Source organism: Larus michahellis, chromosome 4 (genome assembly GCF_964199755.1).
Source record: "Larus michahellis chromosome 4, bLarMic1.1, whole genome shotgun sequence".
NCBI lineage: Eukaryota > Metazoa > Chordata > Aves > Charadriiformes > Laridae > Larus > Larus michahellis.
The window spans coordinates 63,289,715-63,313,359 of record NC_133899.1 but is presented as its reverse complement, the minus strand read 5'-3'; the positions used below and the strand labels follow the sequence as shown (position 1 = coordinate 63,313,359).

Genomic DNA, 23,645 nt, shown 5'->3' with positions numbered 1-23,645 from the left:
CTGTTGTGTATTTTGGACCCTTTTCCTTTAAGTAGCCCACTGATGGACAGAAGTAACATCATTTTGCTTTACTTCGAAATCTACAGGCTAGAAACCATTAGTGTCTCTATCACAGTGGTCCAGATTTTTCAAAAGAAGAGGCTATGTAATTAGGCTGAATTCAGATTTCATTTTGATATTGTATGCCTGTAGGAGCTGTGAGATTTTTCAGAAGATCTCAGCAAATTCTGGTGTTAAGGTGTTTTGAAAATCTGTCTGAGGGGGCGGAAAGGAGATTCTGGATGCCTGCTGCTTTAAAACTGTGGCTTGTTAGCTAGTTTAATGTGGCTGTTTAGCTAGTTGACCGTGATCTGAGTAGACTTAAGCCATTGTAATCTATTGAAGTTTTCTCTGTACGGACAAACTAGATCAAACATCTTCCACCTAAAAAAGAACATTCATTTGTATTAAGCTAATATGCAGAGAGAGCTAGGTGCGAGTTCGACTGTAGTGCTAGGTTACTGAATGCTGCTTCTCCACTCATACAAATTTACAGCTTAAAGAATGGTAGCCAGCGACAAGTTTAGTCTCACCTTCCTCTTCAATTTGCAATAAAATACATTCTTAGTAGATTCTAAGGAGAATCGGCTTTCTGTTTTATTAGGAAAAATGTAAAGTTGAAATGTAATTTTACTTGGAAGTAGACAAGTGGAGTTCTGGAGATTTGTTGACTCCAAAGAATGTAAGACAGCACTTACAAAAGGAGTGGCCTGACTAGGTCCGTCAGACCAGTGTTAAGGCTCCAGAAGTGACCTTAAATGTTACTTATGGAAAGAATATAAGAAACAGGAAATTCTTCCTCTATCACGTTTGAAAGTAGACGTGGTTAAATATTTCCAGTGTTGAGATGGCTGAATGGGTAAGAAATATCTTACTCTGAAAGCCTAATGTTTTTGTTTTTTTTTTTCTTTTTTCTTTTTCCTTTCCTTTTGGTTTTAAGAAAACTATGTATATAATAGTTATACCAGAACTTTTCTTTTTCTGGAGAGGTAGGTCTCACTGTACTTCTTTCTTCCATTACAGAAACCAGTGAATTCCCCTCAGAATGTTGCAGCGTGATGGCTGGGGGAACGCTTACAGGATGGCATGCAGATGTTGCTACTGTGATGTGGAGGCGAATGCTCGGAATTTTGGGAGATGTTAACAGCATCATGGATCCAGAGATTCACGCCCAGGTTTTTGATTACCTCTGTGAATTGTGGCAGAATCTGGCCAAGGTAAAAGAACTGAACCTTTTCTCCAGCCTGACCTGGTAAGGCAGGATTTTCAGAAGAAAAAACCCAGCCACTTTATATATTTCCCTTAAATGTTTGTCCTTTTGTTTTGTTTTTAATAATTGCAGATAAGAGACAATCTTGGTATTTCAACAGATAACCTAACTTCACCATCTCCACCAGTTTTAATTCCACCACTGAGAATTTTAACACCATGGCTGTTCAAGGTAAAGCAGTGAAACAGAAATAAAAGTTTATCTAGTTGTAGAAGAGTCTTTAATGTAATTTTTTGATTTGTTAATAATAAGTGTTGTTCTAAAACTGTAGGCAACAATGTTGACTGATAAATACAAACAAGGAAAGCTACATGCTTATAAACTCATTTGTAAGACAATGAAGCGAAGACAAGATGTTTCTCCAAACAGGGATTTTTTAACACATTTCTACAACATAATGCACTGTGGACTTCTTCATGTTGATCAAGTAAGTTTAATTATGAAATTCAGGTTAATAACTAAAAATAAAAATTGTTTTATAAAAAATACTGAATGGATTTTCAGCCGAGTAATTTAACTTTGTCTTTGAATATGGTTACGTGACTGATACTTTTTCTAAAATTTCATAAATGGCCCTTGTGCTCTTGTTTGTAATCAAAAATGCTTTTTTTTTTTTGTAGTCCATTTCAAGCAAATACGAGGGCAGAAAAGGTATTTTTTTACTGATTGTATGTTACAGATTGAAGCATGCAAGAAACAGAAGGAAGCAGATCTCTCTAAGGTCTGCTGTTCTTACTCGCTCCCTGGTGCAACAGTTTAGCTAGTGGGAAAGTAAATTGTGCTCACTACATCGGAGTAGTTCTTTTCTACAGCAAGTACAGGAATCGGCAAACAGAGACATACTGTGTATATGTAATCAGTGGGAGTAGATCTTTTTCATAGAATATTTTCAGACTGAAATCTTGGTATTTTAACAGATAACCTGTTGAGGTTATCTGAAGAATGAAAAGATACTATGGCTTTTAAAAAGCTTGCATCAGAAGTGTGAAAAAGTTGGTTTTGTGAACTTTTTTAAAGGAGCAATTAGAGGCATAAGGAGATCAAAAGTTCAAACAACCCTGTTTTTGCTAACTGGGCAAAATAGAACTAGTCCAAAATTATTCCACAGTTGGCTACGGATAGGACAGATCTCCAGTTTCTGTCCTCTAACAACCAGTTTACACTGCTTTTCTTGCTGGATTTCAAATCCTCCTATAACATTTAGTTGGATATCACTACTATTGGAGAATTATTCAAAGGAGGAGAAGTGTTATTTCTTTGCCTTTCTGTGAACTTGGGATGTTTTTCAATAATTAAAATATTTTATACTTTTTCCAATACTTTTGAAGAAATTGCATCATGTACATTTATTTTAAGAACTGTCTCACTAAGTCTACAAGAACTTCATATGCTGTGTTGAATAACTGTGTACCAGAAATGTTATAAAACATTTTCTTTTAGTTCTTTGTTTATCTTTTGGTTCCATATGGATATATGTAAGAGGCTAATACCTTTTTTAAAGCTGTAGTCAGGTGATACTTGTTGGAGACGATTTAAGCATGTTGTTAAGAAGGTATAATAGCTGATTATCTCACTATATCTCTTCTGTACATATTTAAATGAATGGATAATCATTTATAGAACTCTTAAAAGCTAAATGTAAATGACTACAAGATGTGACCTGCTACCAACCTCATACAACAGTGTCCAAGGTTAGATTGATCTATAAAGTATGCCACAGTTTACTTATATTAATATGGGTATACTTAAGGAATTTATCTTTTTATGCTACTCTTCGCTCAGTAATGAGTGTCTTAATTGCCACAATTAATTTACTTTCTCACTCTTTTACTGTCTACCTTTGGTAAATACCTGCCTTTTTTTTTTCATTCATTGTTCATTGTGTTGCTACTCTTTTCCCTTTCTCCCTTTTCCTCCTGCAAGGATATTGTCAATACAATCATCAAGCACTGCTCTCCTCAGTTCTTTTCGCTTGGTTTGCCTGGTGCCACCATGCTTATTATGGATTTCATTGTAGCAGCAGGAAGGGTGGCCGCTTCTTCATTCCTCAATGTAAGTATTCATCAGTTCGTTCTCATTCATGTGTGAGTGGAAAGGGTTTGAGAGAAAACTGAGCAGTGTTTTTCCTTGACTAGGGTGTTAACTTGTCCCCAGAAGTCAATGTAATGGTTAGCAAATACAGATAATGTCAGTGGTTTATTCTAGAACACCACACATGCAAGTCCTCTCCAAAAGACATCATAGAATCTGTTGGGTTGGAAGGGACCTTTAAAGGTCATCTAGTCCAAACCCCCCTGCAATGAGCAGGGACATCTTCAGTTAGATCAGGTTGCTTAGAGCCTCATCAAGCCTGGCCTTGTGTGAAGAATGAAAAAATTACTGTTGAAGCAGCGTTTTCTTTTACTTTGGAGTTCTTGGAATTATAACTGCCATTTATCTGCGCTTTAAAATGTTTTAAAATAAATGTCCATTCTGACTGTACCTTCATGTTAAAAGTATATTTATTCCTCCCTATCTCTGCTGTGCCATGACTCTGGTCAGGTTTGAGAATTCAAATCTGTTAGTGTTTGCTCTATTCGGATGTATTCCTGGCGTTGTTATCCAGGCAACTTCAGCCTTATATAGTAATACTGACACAATACCTATGTGCTGTTGGCCTTGCATTGCTGTACTTTCTCAAAGCTCCTCACTACTCCCCTCCAATTGTCTGTGAGTTTTGACTGTTTCTCACATCATTCCCCCTTTAACCAACTGTGAAATCTGAAACTTCTGTCAGCTCCTAACGCTCTTACCTGTCATGTCCAGCGATGCCTCACATCATGTCCAGTAGTTTTCCACATCCTGTTCAATTAGGTGAACCTGAGACCCGAGCCTAATTAGCAGCAAAGTCATTTGTCTGTAGTCCTAACAATTCCTCTGCTTCCTTTTGACCATCTTGGAAAATGGGAACATGGGGTGTGCATGAATAGCCATCCATGGGGCTGCGGTCTTGGTTTGCTCAGGTCTGTGCAGAGTTTGCAGAAGGAGAAAGGAAATAGCTGTGTAGATTTTCAGCCATTGTTCTCTTTTAAGGCCACTAGAAATGTCAGCCTCCTGATTGCAGTGAGAGTATATATTTCTCCCCACCTTTTTTTTTCTTTTTTTTTTTTTTTTTTCCTTTTAGGCGCCAAGAGTTGAAGCACAAGTTCTTTTAGGATCACTAGTCTGTTTTCCCAATTTGTATCATGAACTACCAGCTCTTCACCCAAACATTCCTGACATTGCTGTGTCTCAGTTTACGGATGTTAAGGTGGGAATTTTAAGAATATTTGGATGGTATTCAGCTACCAACTATACGTTTAATATGATATTGTTCCAGGAAATACTAACTAAAATTTTAAGAGTCTAAAATTTTTCAGAATTCATTTCAAATAGATTATAAGGCTCAAGATCCCATAAAATCTTGTCAAACTTTATAATGCTAAGCATACTTTATAATTGCTGTTAACTTAATAATAAAGTGGTTTTGTATGTTTATAAAAGAAAATGATGTGTTATCTCACCTTTTTAAGCCTACTCTCATTATGGCTACTTGCAGTCTCACAGACTTAATCAGCTGAGAAGGAGAAGGTAGAGAGGTTCAAGGTACATTATGTAATTTATTTAGAATTCACAACTGGTGAGATCTACCCATGTTCCTGGGAGCTTTAGAAAACCTCTGTACATCAGTGTGTTCTTTTAGACAAAAAGCAAAGATTAATGGAGACCTTACCCTCTCTATCATAACACGGAGTTGGGTAGCGTGCCATTATACTGAAACCAGGCAGAGCTCAGTTCATGTGTTTTGGTTCTTGTATGTGTGTCAGGTATGATTACTATGTCTAAAAAAGGCTCCCAATAAGTTTCCAAACTCTTTCAGTTTAGAGCGAGATGATGTTTTGGAAGCTGCTTTATACCTTGCTCCCTTTGGGGGACTGATTTTCAATTCCATCTTTCTCATTTTTCTTGCGTAATGGTTATTTACTTGAGCTTTGTTTAGAGCAACTTACAGCTTTACAGACATTTCACTGCAGTTGAGTCAAAATTCTTGACATCATTTTTAAGGCACTGTAGTCACTTGTTCTGCAACTACCTCCAAACACTTTTAAAATTAATATAATTTTGTCTAAACCTCAAAGTAATAGTTATTTTCTATAATACCCTTCAGGGCTATTCACAGAAGCTAGCTTTAGGGAGGCTTTTTTTAACCTCTGATATTTTATGGAAATGTATTGTCAAGAATTGGATAAGCAGTTAATCGGCAGAAATGAGGACAGTAACCTGTGGGATATTCTTGGGGTAGCACAATAATGAGCATCTGGGGCAGACTAGAAGCTTGGAGTAGTGGTAAGGAAACAATCTGACTACAAACCTAGAGACTCAGCTAAGCAACGTGCCTCTGTGTGCTATAGTAAATTTCTAATTTTCTGACGCTTCGTATCATGGAGTTATTGTTAAATCAGTGAATATTTTCCTCTTTGTTTTAGGAACTCATAATTAAAACTGTGTTAAGTTCAGCAAGAGAGGAGCCATCTGGACCTGCACGGTAGGTCAAACAAAAAGAGCTTCGGAATGAACAGATTCTTTTCTTTATTATACTGTTTTTAGTTGGATATATTGAAGAGCTTAAAGTAAATGTTTGTATGTATTTTGTTCATGGTTTTCTTTACCACTATTAGAACTGTGGTGTACCATGTGAATGTGAAATTGATTATAAACAGAGGTAATAACAGAACAGACGTTCTTATTGGACCAAATGCCGGTCTAGCCCAGTATCCTTTCTCTGATAGTGGCTGATAGAAATGTGTGTTAATATGGGTAAAAATAAGCTCTATGGTCTCCCAGCCTAACCTGGTGTTCAACTCGGGGATTTTCTGTACTAGAGAGGCATTTTTGAGGTTGATTAAGGACAAGGTAACTTATGAGGGACGTATGGTTATTTTTTATTAGACTATATGATTTAATTTGAAAAATAGAAATAATTCAAGGTACATGAGCCTTCCTTTATGGTATGCAAAAGAAGCAGAAGATATTGAGCTAAACATTTAACTGGGAATGACTGCTCTGCTGCTTAAACCTAAGCATCTTCATCAAACAGAGATCTTCAAAGAAGATAGTTACCAGTTTTCTTTTCTGTTTCTTAATTTGCTTAGGATTTTGTTGCTCCTTACCCATCCACGTGAGCTTTCAGTTATAGAGTCCTGTGTATGGGATTGGAAAGGGTTCCTTGTAACGCCTACCAAGGAAGAGCATGCTTGTGTGCCCTGTCTCTTTGGGTGGAGTGTCTATATATGCTCAACTAATAAATTGTTACTTTAACAAATGCAAGATACTAGAACGAAATGCCTGAAAAATGTCAGTTCATTGAACCTTAAAATGTTTTGCTGGAAAACAAAGAGCGGTTTTCATCAGCCCGCTTACCTGCTCTTCTCTTAAGCTGGCCATCTCTCTCAGTACAGGGGAAGGAAGGAATGTCCTGAGATAATTTTCATTTCAATTTTCATGTTCTTTTGCAAAACTGAGTTCTAAAAAGCATAACAGTCTCCACTTTGCTTTTGAAAAAAGTGATTTAAATCCATTTGGTTCAGACCATTATTACTGATCCTGTGGCACTGAAGCACACAGCATTAATGTCTTCAGTTCTGGCAGCGTGGCTGGGAAGAGGAAGGGAACATCCTGCATGTCCCCATATCCCGTCTGGCTGCGAGGGTGTGTGTAGGAGCAGAGGCACGTGTGCATGCCCAGCCTTTCAGAGTTGAGTTATGCTATCCCCAAAATGCAAAGTTGGACCACTGTGTGAAATAACATTAAATGAAGATTAAAAAGGAATAAATTGGATTGCCTGTGCCCCTCTCCTCCTCCTGGGACAGCGGTGGGTCTGTCTTCATTGTGGGGATAATGATGTTCCCGCAGCTCCTGAAGCTTGATTGCCACATTCCTCAGTGGCAGTTTATCCAGTGTCTCTTTTGGGAATAACCTCTCTGATGCCATCTGCTTCACAGCAGTAAAGAATTCACCTGGGTTACTATCAGAGGTCATATTTGCAAATCTGCATTATGATTTTGCCATGTCAGCTTGGCCACTGGTAGAGGCTTAATTGTCTTTGCAGTTTCCTAGGAAAGAACTTAAATTTCTTGGAACGTAGGTACATAGCATTGTATATCTCCAGCAAGTCTGAGTGCTGTTATTGTTACCCAGGCTATAAATCTCTGTTCCTTATCTCTTCCACAGAGGGTCGATGTTTTGCGTTTCATTACAAGCTTGACCCAACAGAGCTTCAGGGAAGTCAGTTATCTGAAATATGTTCTACTCTCAGATCTCCATCTGTAAAGATTAATAACTGTATTAATCAAATTCCTCTTCTGCTACTGATGGTCCAAAAAAGAAGTGATAGGTTGATGAACACGGTGTTCATCTCTTCTCCTCCTTGTGCTGTTAAGGCTGTGATTCTTTAATAACAACGTTGTAGCCACATAACTACACAGTTTTTCAGAGACCACTCTGAGTAGTGACAGCGAAAGTGGTGCTCTCGGTAGAAACCTGACAGACTCCTGGATATTTTGCACATCAGTATGTCATCAGATGTGGAATGGGCCTCAGTAGTGTGAAGGAAACCTTAAATAGTAAAGCGGACTTAGAGCTGTATTCCATTCTATCTACTAAAGGTTTATTTTCTGAGTTGGCTTACACAAACTGTCTACACTTATTGTTAAATCTATTCTATGTTCTTGTTTTCTTTTGTTCAAAAAGGATTGAAATATAAACTGTGGAAACAGCAGAAGTGTAGATCAGGAAGGAACCAAGAGTGCTTCTGTAAGCTCTCCCTCTGCCGAGGCTGGAGTGTGTTTAAAACGTTCCTGGCAATAGCTTGCCTAATTGGTTCTGAAAATTTTCTCAAAGACAGTTACGAAAATCTTAGACTGTTACAATATTTATCTAATTTTTACAGTCAGGTTGTTTTAATGGCCAGTATATAGAAGAAATCTTTTGTACTGGAAATTAAACTCTTTAGTGACTTAACTGCACATCAGAAGATTTCTTATAATTTCCTTCCTTAATTGTGATTTGGACTCTTCAACTTTTCCTCCATATGTAATATTCCCCAAAGTTTATTATTTTTGTTACTTTTTCCTTAGACTCCCTCAAGCTTGTCTTTATTCTTAAATTGTGTTAATCAAAATGTAATGGAGGCAATCTTGCAATAGAGATTTCAGTGACAGTGTACTAAACAGGGTGGTTTGACATCTTATTTACTCCATCATGTAGAATTAATTCCAAGCTGTATTTTTGCTACCTGTTAGCAGTTTCATGATTCTGCGTAGCCTTAAAAATCCTTTTTCTACAGCACAGGCTTCATAGCCACTTCTGTTTCTGTTTCTATTCCAGCATATGATTTTCCTTCCCAGATGTAGTTTGTAGTTCCCGTGACCAATTTTCATCTTGTTGATTTTTGGACTGCTCTCCAGTTTTATCCAGAGGATTTCGAATTCTGAAGTTGTTTCCAAAATATTTCCAGCCTGTGTTCTTGAAGATAATTGCTAATGATTCAGAGATTACTTAAGCTAGCTCCTTAACGTTTCTGAACAAATTTCATCCATCTCTGTTGATTTGAACACATCTATCTAAATACTCTTTACCTTTTACACTTCTTTTCCATTTCCTGATTTTGGATTAAGAAACAACAACAAAAGTCGAAGTGTTTAATCACAATATGTGTACTGTCTCTTGCTTCCATTTACCTCTCTTCTGTTCATCTTTGTTTATTGTCAATCTAAAAAAATGTAAATATCTATGAATGAATGAATAACATTCCCCTCTCTTGTCTCTGTGTCCCAGAAGCTCTAAACAAATATGAGCAAGCTCTCCTGTTGGGGAGGAGGAACCTCCCACCACAATTTTTACTTTGTCTTAAGAAATTATGTATTAAATTCTCATACATTGATTTCGGGTAGTGTTTTTAATCCAGAAAGCATATAAAACTGCAGGTGGTGTTGATGTCTTTTGGATTTTTCAGTTTCTCAGAAGGGTGTTTCCTCTGTCCTTTTTGTGCATTCACCAGGGTCTTTGGGATTTTTTTCTCATTTTTAAATAAGTTACAGCATTATAGAGGGTTTTGTGTAGTTCTTCTCGAAATATTAAAAACATTTATTAGATTTTAGCAAGACATATCATGAATCATAAAAATTGCACGTTCTTGTAGCACATTCTCAACAACTTGCTCTCCAACATTGTTTTGCAGATGTGTTGCTCTTTGCAGTCTTGGTATCTGGATCTGTGAGGAGCTGGTTCATGAATCACATCATCCTCAGATCAAGGAAGCATTGAATGTGATTTGTGTTTCCCTAAAGGTGAGAAACTAACACTTTTACAACATATATTGCCTTTACATGTAAAGATACTTCGTGTTTTCAAAGTCATGATCACATTTTAGCATCCTTACCTCACAGTTTCATTTTCAATCCTTACAAAAGACTGAATTCAGTTTAACTCATGAATCTCTGAACTCTGTCAAAAAGAGATCTTTACCCTTATTTAAATTTGGAGGAAGTGGTGTGCTGGGAAATAAGATAGTGGATTGCTATCTTAATATATATCATTAGCCACTTTACTCTAACCTCCACCCTTCGGAGCATAGCAGTTTATCCATCATCCCAGCTTTCATGAATAATCCGTGCAGTTCAGGTTTCAGCAAAACCACTGCTGGCTTTGTCTGACTTTGCTCAGCTATACCCCTTCCCACATCCTGGACCCATGCTTCCAACAAGGTTTTCTGTATCTGTTTGTAAGTAGATTTAGGAGCCTGTGTGGATTGACCTTGGGTAAGGGACAAAATCCTACCCAGCCGCTCACTCGCTCCCCCTTCACAACAGGACAGGGGGAGAAAACAGGATGAAAAATCTTGTGGGTCAAGACGAAGACAGGGGAGATTGCTTACCAGCTGCCATCATGGGCAAAACAGATTTGACTTGGGGAAATTAATTTAATTTATTGCCAGTTAAAATCATTTGGTCAGTGAGAAACAAAGACAAAATTTAAAACGCCACCTTTCCCCGCCCTCCCGCTTTCCCAGGCTCAAATTTCAATCCTTTGTTCCCAACTCCTCTGCCTCCTCCTGCCCACTCCCAAGTAGTGCAGAGGGGATGGGGAATGGGTATTTACAGTCAGTCCATAATGGTTCCTCTCTTCTGCTCCTTCCTCTCTGTTCCAATGTGAGCTGTCTGTGGACTGCAGTTCCCCCAGGAAATATCCAGTACTGCAGTGTGGGGTACTCCACGGCTGCACTGTGGATATCTCCTCTGGTATGGCCTTTTCCATAGGCTGCAGGGCACCTATGCCTCAGCACCTGGAGCACCTCCTCTCCCACTTCCTTCTCTGACCTTCATGTTTGCCTGCTGTTTCTTGTTCTTTTTTTTGTTTTGTTTTGTTCTCTGCTCTACCTGTGTGGTGTGCTTGCCCTTCCTTAAATATGTTTTCACAAAGGCGTTGCACACTTGGTGGATGGGCTCAGCTGCGTCCTTTGGTGGGTCTGTTGCAGAGCTGGCTGGAACCTGCTGTGTCTGGCATGGGGCAGCCCCTAGCCTCTTCTCACAGAGACCCCCCCGTAGCCTCTCCATTACCAAAACCTTGCTGTGTACACCTAGTAGGGATCCATACAAAGACTCTGGAGTACAGACGTGTCGGCGTCTTTCCTTCTCCAGCACTTGTGTCTCCTGTCTAGGCTAGCCATGGGTGCTGAGGGAAGTCACTTTCCCCACTAATTGGCATCCGAGGTTCCCCAACTCTGATTAATAGTGCTCATAAAGCATCCATGGTACATTCTTCTGACACATTGCAAAAGGGAAAGGCCAGGGTAGAGAGGAAACTGGAAGGGATCCCGGTTTTGTGAGCCATCTGCCATCACATGCAAAAATGTGTCCCAAGCCAAGTTGCTGCCTTGTACTCTTTGGCTGCCAGACTGAGCAGAGCATCCAGTGTAAGAGGGGGAGAGGGAAGAAAGCAGGAAGGTGACAAATGCACAGGCCAATCAGAAGTTTCTTAAAGCTTCTCGTGCTTCTTGCTCACTTGCCCTCTTCTTACCCCCACCAACCAAATCCGATTATCCCTGTATCCTCACTACCTTAAGAGCCATGCATTATGTGGTGTCGCTTCTCAGATGTTTAAAGAGGGGTATAGAGAACTTATGCTGCAATTCATGGAAGCACTGGAGGATGTTTGATTTCCTGTGGCAAAGTGCTTTTCTATGCTCATTCCAGGACATGTCATTCAGGCCGGTACCTGTTAGAACAATAACTGAATCCAAAGACGGGTCAAGAGTTGTCATCAAAGTTTATGTGAATAAACTACCCATTGAAAGGGAATAATGAGAACTCTAATTTTGGTGAAAAGTAAAGAGCACCTGTTTTTATGGCTATCGTTGATCTGTTTTGATTGTATCTGTCAAACATAGCTGGTATGCTAGGGATTCTCACCTGGAAATGCAGCTTGCTCAGAAACAGCTAGTTCATTGTGGTGCAGCGCCTATAAAGTGCTTCTGACTAGAAGAGATTTTCTGACATTTGTCTGCCTTTCCTTTTGACAGTTGTCACTTCTCTGAAACTAGTCTCACTGGATTTCAGTTCTGGTCATGAGATTTTTGTATTGGTGGTAGTACATCAACAGTATATTTCTTTCATCATCTCTGTTAAAAAAGCTGCACTTTTTTGGCTTTTTTTTTTTCCTTGATGGGTGTTTTTGTTTTCCTACCCTTTGTAAATCTTTTTTATATTTGTTCATATTTTATGGAATAATTAGAATACTATTAAAAACATTTTATTGTCTGACATTTTGAAAAATTGTATATTTGTGAACAATATCTTCAACTTTTTAAATATTTCCCAATTTATTTACAGAACCTTCCTACATGCTTTTTCTTTACATCAAAACTCTGAATATTCTAGTCTTTCTGTATATACACATTGATAAAAATTGGGGCGTACCCCTGTTATACGTGGCTTGGGTCAGATGTTGGGGGCTATTCTTTTCAGCAATGGGAATCTGAAAAGTATCTTAGCAAATCAGCTGTTCACATCCTGTGAAGCAGGATTTGAGACTACGTCTAAAATGGGTAGCTGCAGGGCTTTTAGTATTAGACTCTAAATTGCAATTTCCTGTTTTGCAAAATCACATTCATCCTTTGCAGCTTTGCTAATACTCTCTTCCAGGGTTTTCCCCTTGCTTTTTAATATCCCTTAACTAGTGCACTTTATCAAGTTCCTGTGCGAGTTTGGTATTAGGCAAATGATGCTGGTTTTATCTTCTGCAATTTATCAAAGTTTGAACTATTTTTAATCCTGACATTCACTGTGATTTCTCTTATTTTTCTTTGACGTATTTATTAAACCAGTTATTTGTATCTCATTTATATTACACATAAATTACTCCCTGAATGAGAAGGCGAAGATCTTTGTATTTCTCCCTGCTTTGCTTTGTGTTGGCAAAAGCATCCAGAGCATGTTGGATTTTCTCCTGTTCTGAGCAGTGGTATGCATTCACAATAGAGTTTAATCATGGAATTAAAAGTTCCTAAATAGATCATGCGAGAAACAAATTAGCTCTAATTTGTTACCTAAGCAATCTCCTGGCTTCCAAGCAGTCAGAGATTTGAACTCGCGGAATGGATTATTTTCTTATTTTCATGAGAAATGAATGGATAGGGAGCTATAGTCCTAGTCCAACTTACTGATAAGTACAATTGCCCGAGTAACGTTGAATAGAAATGTTAGCAACAATTATATGGCTATTTCTGAAATACAGAACCGTATTCAGAACCGCAGTCCAGCAGCTCACTCGGAATACAGCCAGCACGTCTCCCAGCAGTGTGTCGACGCTGCTGTATCTGTGTTAACTTCTGCCGAAGTCTGAGCCCAGAGGTTCCTAACCAGCCATCCAGACCTCTGCATCTCATGATTATATTATGCTTCTCTCAGAAATGCTGCAGACACATCACGGAATTGTCTTGTGCAGGCTTAGTTGAATGACTCCTAACCATAGGTTATTTTCAAGTATGGACAAGGTTAAACTACCTATGTAACATCCAGAAAGCAGTGGACCCATGCGAAGATGAAAAGTATGGTAAGACTGTTCTTCCGAGGAAAAACCCTGACAGTTAGGTACCACGCAGAGTGCCAGTTCGTTGAAAGTTTTTTTGTTTTTTTTTTTTTCATCAAGTAACTTTTAAAAAACTACGTCCCCGGTTACACTATTAAATATAAAATACCAAAGTAGTGAATTCTTACGCTTTATAACATACAGCATTTTTCAGAGATAGAGAATGGCGGGTGAAATGTTTGTAGCATTGCACAGCTGCCTCCGTGCCACATCCAAAGGCTATTGGAAAAGAAGTCAGAACAAAGCAGTGGACTTGAAAGGGGTGAATTGTTTTGCTATCCAGCGTAAACTCAGTGTTGCTGCTTGAGTTCAGGAAAATGCCCTTCCAGGGCGCACAGCTCTATAAGTGTCTCTTCTAAAGTGTCTGTGCATTCTTTTGAAATGTGATACATTGGCCATGCTGGGATAGATTTCTGAAGCAGATGAAGTGTTTGATCTGTTTGGGCCAATCCCGTATTCTTGATCAAAACTTCCTACCTGGTGCTCTTCCCATGAATAAGAAAATGTGAATGCACAAGATTTGGATTTTATTCATATTCGTTACTTTACACCCTTCGGCCTTTCTGTGGAATTTATGTTAATGTTGACTTTTGTTCCCTTTCTTAAATTAAAAACAAAAATTTAAAAATTCTCTTCAACCAGGAAACAGAAAGAGGTTAACTAATTTGCATAAGCCAGCACTAGAAATCATTCACTTATCTTCATTTTAGACCCTGATGATCCTCTTTTTATAAAAAAATTAAAAAATAAAAAGAAGAAAATGCTCTCTGTTTTTATGTAGTCAATGGCTGATTATTCAAAGACTCTGAAAAGTCTCCACACCTTTCTCTCAGGTGATTTTTTCTCAAATTCAGTGATCTGGATACTCCTTATTAAGCTACTCTGGTTTGTCAACCACTTTTGTCCTCTCCAGTGACTTTGGGGTTTTCCTGCAAGCTTGTAAGGATGTTTCCAGCAATCTGGATTTGATCTCAAGTTCTGTAATCAAATTGTGATGCTTTCAGTTTTATTTAATTTTTTTTGGTTGTCACTTGAGCTTGAACATTAGAACCTGTGCCCTGCTTACTGTGCTCTTACAGTGTGCTCTCACAGCATGGAGAGAGGCTGTCTCATGAGGGATAAAAAACAATGATGTTCTTGTCATAACCTCTGGGAATACTTGCAGGTGTAAGATGTCTGCCATGTTTTAGTTAAAAGGCGACAATAACGCAAAACTAAGAAGCAGGGAAAGTCAGAACAAGAATTAACTATTCTGTGTACTCTGGTTTCCATCTCTGACAGAAGACTTACAAGAGCTATTCATAGTCTTTCTTTATGCTTACATCGATACCACAAGTAAAAAAAAAAAAGTTAATTAAAGCTTTGTACTCCATACTTCTGCCTGTGCCTGTACCTTTTCAAGACCGTAAATGTAAAAAATGATACCTCGGCTTTGATAAGAAGCTGGCTCAGGACAGAGTTTTCTTCCAGTATGTTTTCCACCTTTCCATTTTTGCCATTCAAAAATTTTATTCTGAAGTCTTTAATTTTCTGCTCACACTTCATTGCCTGGGAGTTTCAGCTTTCTTACATGGTTTGTTGTTGGTTGTTGGGGTTTTTTTAAGGGCTTGTGAGATATACCCTTCCCTGAAAGGTTAATAGAACTGGACTGATAAAGAAAAGAGTCTAATAAGCCAAGAAATAAAATCTGAGTATTTTGCAACATAATTGTCCTTTTCTGAGCTCAGAGGTAGACACTTAGCCACCTTGCAGCACACACCTGTGACAGCTTCACTGATAAGTAAAGTGGGATTAAAACATGTAAACTACTTTTTTGTTTTAATAATGCAGGAATTCTGATGTGACTCATCTTCATTGGAGATTTTCATAATTGAAGCGTGAATTGCCTAATTGTTTTCTGAGTGATTTGAGGTTCATCATTATATAGTTTGGAATATTTGGGTTTGGTAACGATAGAGTATTCGCTTGAATAAGTGTATCTGAAATCCTTCCCTTGGGGCTGGTGCATGTAATTTTTTCTTCTGTGCAGTTTGTGCTGTCTTCTGAAGTCTGTAGTTCTGCGCTAATAACCATTTTGCTCAGATTTGTAGAATTTTCATGTCCTAGGTGAATAAAATTCAGTTGTGAGATTTACTTTGTGCTTGTTGTTTGGTGCCCAGCTTAGTGTTTTAAGGCAAGCGCAGTGAAGGAAGAAGCCTCAATTACACATCCTGTGCATTCACAATTTAGGGAAACATCCCTGTCTCTTCTTTTCTTTGTTTTCCCCCTTTGGAGTGCAGGGCAGCGTGTGCATCCTCTCCCAAGGCTGGGGACATATTGTACAAATGCATTCACTTTTGCCTTGACCAACGGCAGTAACTTAAGCATTTTGGTAACTGTTGAGGGCAGGCTCCAGTGCAGCAACATTCTCCTGCCTTTAAAAGATAACAGAGAAAAGAGGAATTAAGCACAGAACCCGAGGTGCATTCATTTCCATTCAGACAAGTGCTGTACACAGCAGTCACTAAAAAACAGAACCATTACTCTCACTATGTCTTGCATTTTGGGTATGCTGCTGTTCACCTGCCTTGGATCTCAACAAACAACTCCGATTTCAGAATCGGATCCTTGGTTTCTTGTAGTGATGCGTTAACAATAATCATTAAGGTAACAAGAAATAAATTTGTTCTTCCTGGCTTTCTGGTACTGTACTAACCAGTCTGAAGTTAGTTAGGAGACTCTTTTCCCCTTTCCATCATTGCATGCAGCTCCCTGATTGTCTGTCACAAACCTTTGATGTTAGTTGCTAACATTTGGTTATGACTATGAAATAATTCCTTTTGTAAAATTTAGTTACATGAGGAACTACGTGTATAAAACCGTCACTGAAATTCCTGACCACCTTACCACCTAATGTACTCTTATGTGAAATCATGTAGTCATCGTTACTGTGCTCTCTTCTCTTTTCTAGTTTCCAAATAAAACAGTAGCCCAAGTTGCCTGCAGTATGCTGAACATGCTGATACATTATGTACATAGACTTCAAGTGTATCAAGCCGATTCACCTTTAAGAATTATTCAAGTAAGTAATTTTAAAAAAATTAAAATTTTTAATTCTTTTAAATGCAACAGTAAAATGTATTTCCCTGAAATTTAAAATACCAGAATATTGACAAGTATGTTTCACAGAATGTTGAATTAGTATAAGCATAATCTTACTTGAACATTAACAGTAGGGGTTCACATCACATTTACTTGCTGACTCCAGTATTAACATGTAAAATGGCTATATCATGCTTATTTTTTCTCAGATACAACTATGTCACTATTTACATGAGAATGTTGCCAGTAAAGTCCAGATTTTTTTAAATATTAAATATTTTCAAATACGTTTATTTAAATTTAGTGAGAAAGTGGTTACTTAAATACGGATCTGCAACTGTATTTTGTAAATCTGTATGCAAAAGACTTTGCATTAATGTATTTCAGTATAAAGCAAAAATAATTATTTTGAGTACACTTATTGAATGACAAGGAAGTAGACTATGGGCTCTGTGACTCTGAACCACAGAGAAAAGAGAGAGGTCTCCCAGGTAACCGGGAAGAGAATTGTGTGGAAGCTTCTTAAGAGCTGTGACAGGCATTTCTCTGCTCCTCGGCAGTCATATTGTTGATTAAGTAGAGGCAGGGTGTTCACAAATTCTAGCAGTTGTAAGAAATAACAGAGCTCAAGTAGCACCATACACAAACCCACATCGGGTTCCTTTCTGCACCCTACAAGTCTGTTGAATCAAATTCTCTTCCTGCCTGCATAGTTGGAGTGGCTGTGTAATTTCATTGTCCCTAACGCACCTATGTCAGTCAAGCGGAACGTATTCTTTCAATGTCTCCTGCAAAATTCAATTAAAAGTTTTTTGTTTTTTTTTAAACAGAGAGTGGCAAAGAATACTGTAATTTGTCTCAACTTTAATAGAATTTAACCATGAATCTAGTATTGCGCAATACTTGCTTAAAAATTTATTTTAAACTTAACTATTTAAATTTTATTTTTAAAGAAACTATACTATATTTTCCTCAGATTTTGATAGCAACTATTACCCATCTGCTACCCAGTACAGAAGCTTCCTCTTATGAACAGGACAAGAGGGTAAATACTTCTCATTTCTTTTTTAATGTGTCAAATTAATTGCAAAGGTGTGTGACATAGCGTTGTTGAAACATTTAAGCCATGCCTTAAAGTAGGGATTCAGCTCTTTAAGTATAATACCATGTAGTCTTCTCAGAATTCCAGCAATATTTCTTATGCAAGTGAACTTCTGAAGTTTTTGTAGGAAAATATTAATTGAGATTGATTGTTTTCAGTTATTAGAAAGTTGTCTTTTTCCTTATCCTTGGTGAACTTACAAGCAAAGAAAGTAATGTAGACTTTTCAAACTTGTCTCACAGTGAAAATATATTCTCAATTTGTAGAAAATACCTTTCAAAATATTTATAAGGTCATGATTTTTTGGACTTTCTATTGTAAGTGCATTCTTCAGCAAGATAGCCTGTAATCTTCAGATGAATTTGATTTTGTCATCCCTCAAAACAATCGCTCTCTTTTTGTATTTCCAGTGGGCCTCAGTCCCTCAGCTAAGACAGGCTCTACCTTCAACTAATGCTCACAGTAGTACTTTGTGCCTCCTGAAAATTATATCTCTTCTAAATTATTTGGCTTTGCTCTTGAACTGTGGGACACAGTGGTCATTTAAACTCAAGCACTTCAGTGCGGTTTGTCGCTGGCAGCTCTGTCGTTCCGGGCCACCCGTTCCCACAGGAGGTGGCATTCAGCTCCTGCTCGTTTTGGCCTCCAGAGCTCCGTTTCGCCTCTCCTCTCTGCTTGTGAGAAGTCAGGGGCTGTTGTAGACTACAGTGGTACGCCAAGCCAGCCACCTTTCCACTTGAGGACGCTTCCCATAACTGAAAAAGTTTCCCCATGAACTAATGCTGATTATTGTACATCAAATATCATACAGGAAATTGGCTTACCTGGTCTGACAAACTCAGTCCTAATGGGTTTCTTAAAAACTGGTTTAATATAAAAATACTCAGAGCCCTTCATCATTAGGTTTGTTATATGGTGCCTCTGAGAGACAAACTTGTAATGTGTTATGTGAAATGAGTATGATGTTTATATGTCATTTATTAGGAAATTAGTTAAGTGGATTTTCTTTGAAAGACTTTTATTTAACTTGGAAAATATTTTAGAGAATCTTGCAGCTATTTATCTGAATTGTGTCCTCTTCCACAGATAAGTTTTAAAAATTAAAAATAATTATTTGAAGCCAGTAAGTTATTAATAGTTCGGTGTGTATGTGTCTTAATCTAATTCTGTTCTACAGTCTTTAAAAACATCCCCTAGAGGGAGTTGGTTCTTTTGCTGATTGAGTAGCCTGCAATACAGAAAGCAGTTGGATTTCGTTCAGCTGGTACCTGATGCTGTGTGGCATTATTGACATTTTGTGAAGGAAATTCTGTGTTATTTATAAAGCACTAAATGCAGCTGAAGCAGTTCAGTTTTGTGTAATCCTTGATTCACTTTACAGTGAGGTTTATGGGCAGAATGTGCATCAGCCTTAATTTGTACCTGTGTAATCTGTCATTTTAAAAACAGCACCCTACGAATGAATTTTGAAAAATTATGTGTATCCTCTTAAGCAGAGTATCTGCTCACAGACTTACCATGATGAGAAACTCTTGTGTGGATGGTCTTTGATAAATATCTCAGTAGCCAAATTTTTTACTGATGCAGTAGGATTTGAAGATACAGTGGCTTTTAAACAAGTGTGACCTGCCGTTACTGCAGAAGGTTGACTCTACTGAATTGAGAAAAGAAAGTAAAACAGAGAAGTAAAATACAGTGATAAATGTGAAGTAGCGGGTGCTGGTTTAATTGATTTGTAATTGAAAGTGTTTCTTCCAGTTGGTGGTTTCTTTACTTCTGTGCTTATTGGATTGGATAATGGCCTTGCCATTAAAGACCTTGCTGCAGCCTCTTCACACTACAGGAGCAGAAAATGATAAGACTGAAAGATCTGTTCTTAATTGTATATATAAGGTACATGTTTCTTTACTCGCTAAATGTGAGTTTCTGTGTATGGAGGTAGTGTCAGTTTGCATGGACGTGAAGACAGAACTTTTCTGTAAGCTGACCTCCGTTCTACTGCTGAAATGTGGAGTGCTGTCTTAGTTCTTGTATGTTTTTACTTTAACTGCTTGACCATTGGTATATCTGGAATTGTTAATTTTGTGTTATATTTTGTGCTGCTTAACCAAGTTACTTCTCGTATGTCATACCGCTAGCAGACACTTGTGTTGTAAAAGACCAGCTATACATTTAAGACAGATGAGGAAGTAGCTTTTTTTATACCAAGCAATTTTATTTAGCAATAAGCAAAGTTAAAAAGCACTAAGTTATAATTGCCGTCTGTAGGGATACGGAACAAAGACAGGTATTTTTTTTTCTTGCAAGGGAAGGGGATTAAAACCTCCAGCAGCTTAGACCTAGCATATGTAATTAAAGAAGATAGGAGATCTAAAAATAAAGGTAGATTAGCGATTTGTTGTAAGTTTTGTTTCTTGTTTCTTTATTGTTAAATTCCACTTCAGTGTAGACACTGTTTTAACAATTTTCTCGGCAGACCAGGGTTTATTTCTGTAACCATTAAGCATCTAAAATTTTCCAACATTTTGTCCTGCTTACCTGATTCTAACAAATCAATTAAAAATTGAAATAAAAATAAACTTCATTTCTTATAAAACTATCAAGTAGAATTTCAGTAATTAATATCATGAAATTCTGGTTTTGTTCTAGGTTCTGCACGGATGTGTCTATGGGTCTCAGTGTTTTAGCAACCCTAAATATTTTCCTCTAAGCCTTTCTGATTTGGCATGTGTGGATTACGATCCTTTTATGCATTTAGAAAGCTTGAAGGAACCAGAACCACTGCATTCTCCAGACTCGGAGCGGTCCTCTAAACTTCAGCCAGTCACTGAAGGTCTGTCAAATTGCCTAAATACGTTTTCTTTCAAAAAGATTTTATCTTCGTTTCCAGTATTGAAGTGTTTGTCTAAAGCATAAGTTTTAAATTATACCTAGACACTGGGTAAGAACCATTAGTACGGAATGAGCTAACATAATTTTGAGCAATTACTGTTCGATTAACTGAAATAAGTATCTTCTGAACAACATGAAGATCGATTTGATATGGAATCTCCTGTGCTCTGTGTATCAGCAAAAAGTGTTAAGTACTGCAACATGGATAAATGTTGCTTTTCATTTTACTTTTAGTAAATTAATTTATTTTTTTCTTAATTTTGCTTCTTTTTCTAAGAATATATATGATTTTTTTCCTATCTGAGTGTGCAATATTGAAAGCTTGGTGTGCATTTTTTCAGCCTATCATAATTTGTCATTGATCTGTTTACGCTGTTTAAAACCGCAGAGTTATCTAAAAAGACAGAAATTTTCTCTCATCTGCTTAGAACCTTAAGAAACTGGGAATTAGCATTTTCTTCAGGAATCAAAAATAAAAACGAAGAATCAAGAAACTGAGCTACAGAGGAGTAGTGTATATTATGCAGTGTATCTAGTAAATATCAAATGGCTACATTGGGAAGAAAATTGAAAAAGATGAGATTAATACTGATACCAGAAACTCTATGTAGTGCTATTCTCCCTCCATATTAAGTTGTTCCATTTAGGCTTCCTTAAAGGTATTAAGAATCAGATAAATGCAGAAGCTCTTTGTAGCAGCTGTGTGCTAACAGCAGGTGATTTTGTGGTCTGTAGTGACTACGTGCTGTTTTTTATGTAGAGAAAATGGCTAATCATTGTGCCCTTGTCTAAGGCATGCTTCATCATCCTCAAGTACTTTTTTGGCCAAAGAATTCTAAACATAGAGCTGTCCCCTAATAAGCTCAGTATTGGATTGAACAAGTCTGATTTGAGAACTATTGGCAGGAGGAGCTGTAATTATTAAATTTACTGAAGAATGAAGCAAGGTACTATAGTTGGCTTTTTGTCAAATGGCTGTGGTCTTATTAGTAAAAAGTAATCATCTGCTGGGTCAGAATGAAAGAGGCTTCGAAGGATTCATTCTGTCCTAATTACAGTCTCACCTATACATATTATGTAAAGCTAATATTTAAAGCATTTGCCAAAATTAACTTCCACTGCATGTTCTATTACAGTGTAGTGAATTGTAGTAGCTTTTTATGCCTGGCATCTTTTGTATTCGGTAATAATCTGTAATTATGGGTTAGCAGCAAATGCTGTGTGGCTTGTTTAATCTGACAATCTGAAAAGACAACCCTGAATAGATTTCTCTTTAAATGAATGTAGTTGCACAAAGCCTTAGCATTGATATCTTCATTTTGCATTTCTGTATGTAATCTGTTCTTTTATGATTTCTTGTTAAATTTCTAAATAAAAGTAATTTCAGATGTTCCTTTTATGTCTCCAGCTAAATTAAGGAAGGCCCATATGTTTTTTAAAGTTTCGGGGCTCTGGAATTGTAAGTCAGATCGTGAAATTTAATTGGCAAACTACAGCATTATAATGCAACCCTGGTCTTGCAACCTTGGCACTTCTAGTCTGCATTGCCAGGCAGAGAATAAAATTGGCAGTGCCTAACTGATCGCACAGCATCTGTTCTCCCTGGCATCATTGGGGGAGTGAGAGGAGTAAAGTTAGTGGATAACAACCAGTCTGGGACTCAACCAAGACAGGGGGTCAATTAGTGCAAGCTAGCAGCAGAGCAGTACACCAGTGCGTCAGCCTCTTTTTGTAGTTGAGTAAAAGTGCTATCATGATACCTTTTTTGAAGGAATGGAAATGGTCAGGACGGCAGTTGTACGGAAATCAAGGAAGTTCTACAAAGACGGGGTGGGGATTGCTAGACTCTTTCCTTAGGTCACAAGCAAAGTTAAAAGTACTGAAATGACAGAATTTTTAAGACAGGGTGCTTTTCATCAGTTCGAGAGATGTGATTGACATACCCTTGTATGCCTACCATTGTTCAAGGTCAGATCCATCACAAGTTTTATGGACAGGACCTATTGAGAGGTTGGAGCAAGCCCTGCAATAAACATCAGGGCAAAGATTTGGTAAATACTCTGGAAACAGGCAATGGGGGGAGAGAAGATGACTGTTCCCCTCTCCGTTTTAGTAACTTTCCAAGTGCTGTCTCTCACAAGGAATCTGTTATACCTGGGATTATCTGTGAAATTGTCTTTGTCCATCTTTCTGTAGGTTTCAGGTAAAGTGGTAGATTACAGTATAAGATACACAAAGAATAATTTTTAAATTAAGCGTTAAGTGTATCAAAGTGTTACATTTAAACCAGAATGAGCTTTTAGTAGCTGACAATAAGGACGCCAGTAGGAAGCTTTTCTTGCATTGTCAGAAGTTGCAGACAGCAAGTCTGTGGTACTTTCATATATCTAAGGAAGCATAGGGCTTGTCTACATGAAGGTTGATAAACTGATCCGCTAGCTAGTATTGACAACAGCTTCCTCTAGCTACACTACAGGCATATAGGTGCTGCCTGTGCTAATTAACCACACCTAACTAGCCTGGATCTAATGTCATGCTGACAGAGGTATGCGTTCGTAGGATAGTACAGCACTATAGCCATTCACTGTACGGTTTAGATGTGCAAAAGCTAACTTGGACTGCATTGTGCCGTGATCTGCTTACCTGCTTCTGATCTTTCACCTGTCATTACAGGACCATGAATATTTATGAGGGAGAATTAAAATGGAACCTCTCCTTAAAAGCTTTTCCGTTGTTTATATTAAATGATGCAAACATTTAGGAAAAAGTAACATTGTGTTTTTATGACCCTTGTATTGACAGGGAAAATTGGTTATGTGAAAATAGGTAGCATTAAACAAAAAGTGCTACATATCTGTCCCTGCTTATTGCCGGGGAGTTGGACTAGATGACTTTTAAAGGGTCCCTACCAACCCAAACTGTTCTATGACTCTATGAACTTTTAATGTTAATAGCAAAATCAGACTATTGAACAGAGTCTAGCCATAAGGAAATAATATTTTATGGGAATTTTTTTGCAATTACAGGCAAAACCATTTTGCAACCTGTTCTTCATAGATCTCAGATCTGTTGGAGATAGTTGTGATTGGAAGGTAG

At 37.7% G+C, this 23,645-nt stretch overlaps 1 protein-coding gene across 15 annotated transcripts in view; it reads left to right on the top strand.

Moving 5' to 3' along the window:
• Nucleotides 1-23,645, top strand: part of RALGAPA1 (Ral GTPase activating protein catalytic subunit alpha 1) — a 134,789-nt gene that overhangs the window by 59,776 nt on the left and 51,368 nt on the right. For all 15 annotated transcript variants that reach the window (XR_012586749.1, XM_074585179.1, XM_074585178.1 and 12 more), the window contains 11 exons: nucleotides 1,063-1,256; nucleotides 1,382-1,480; nucleotides 1,581-1,736; nucleotides 3,233-3,361; nucleotides 4,473-4,598; nucleotides 5,815-5,873; nucleotides 9,567-9,675; nucleotides 16,425-16,535; nucleotides 17,532-17,600; nucleotides 19,416-19,550; nucleotides 20,307-20,490. Coding sequence is in view for 14 of the 15 variants with exons in the window: in XM_074585179.1 (XP_074441280.1) it covers nucleotides 1,063-1,256; nucleotides 1,382-1,480; nucleotides 1,581-1,736; nucleotides 3,233-3,361; nucleotides 4,473-4,598; nucleotides 5,815-5,873; nucleotides 9,567-9,675; nucleotides 16,425-16,535; nucleotides 17,532-17,600; nucleotides 19,416-19,550; nucleotides 20,307-20,490 (1,371 nt within the window). In the remaining variant the exon portion in view is untranslated. The remainder of the gene's footprint in view (nucleotides 1-1,062; nucleotides 1,257-1,381; nucleotides 1,481-1,580; nucleotides 1,737-3,232; nucleotides 3,362-4,472; nucleotides 4,599-5,814; nucleotides 5,874-9,566; nucleotides 9,676-16,424; nucleotides 16,536-17,531; nucleotides 17,601-19,415; nucleotides 19,551-20,306; nucleotides 20,491-23,645) is intronic.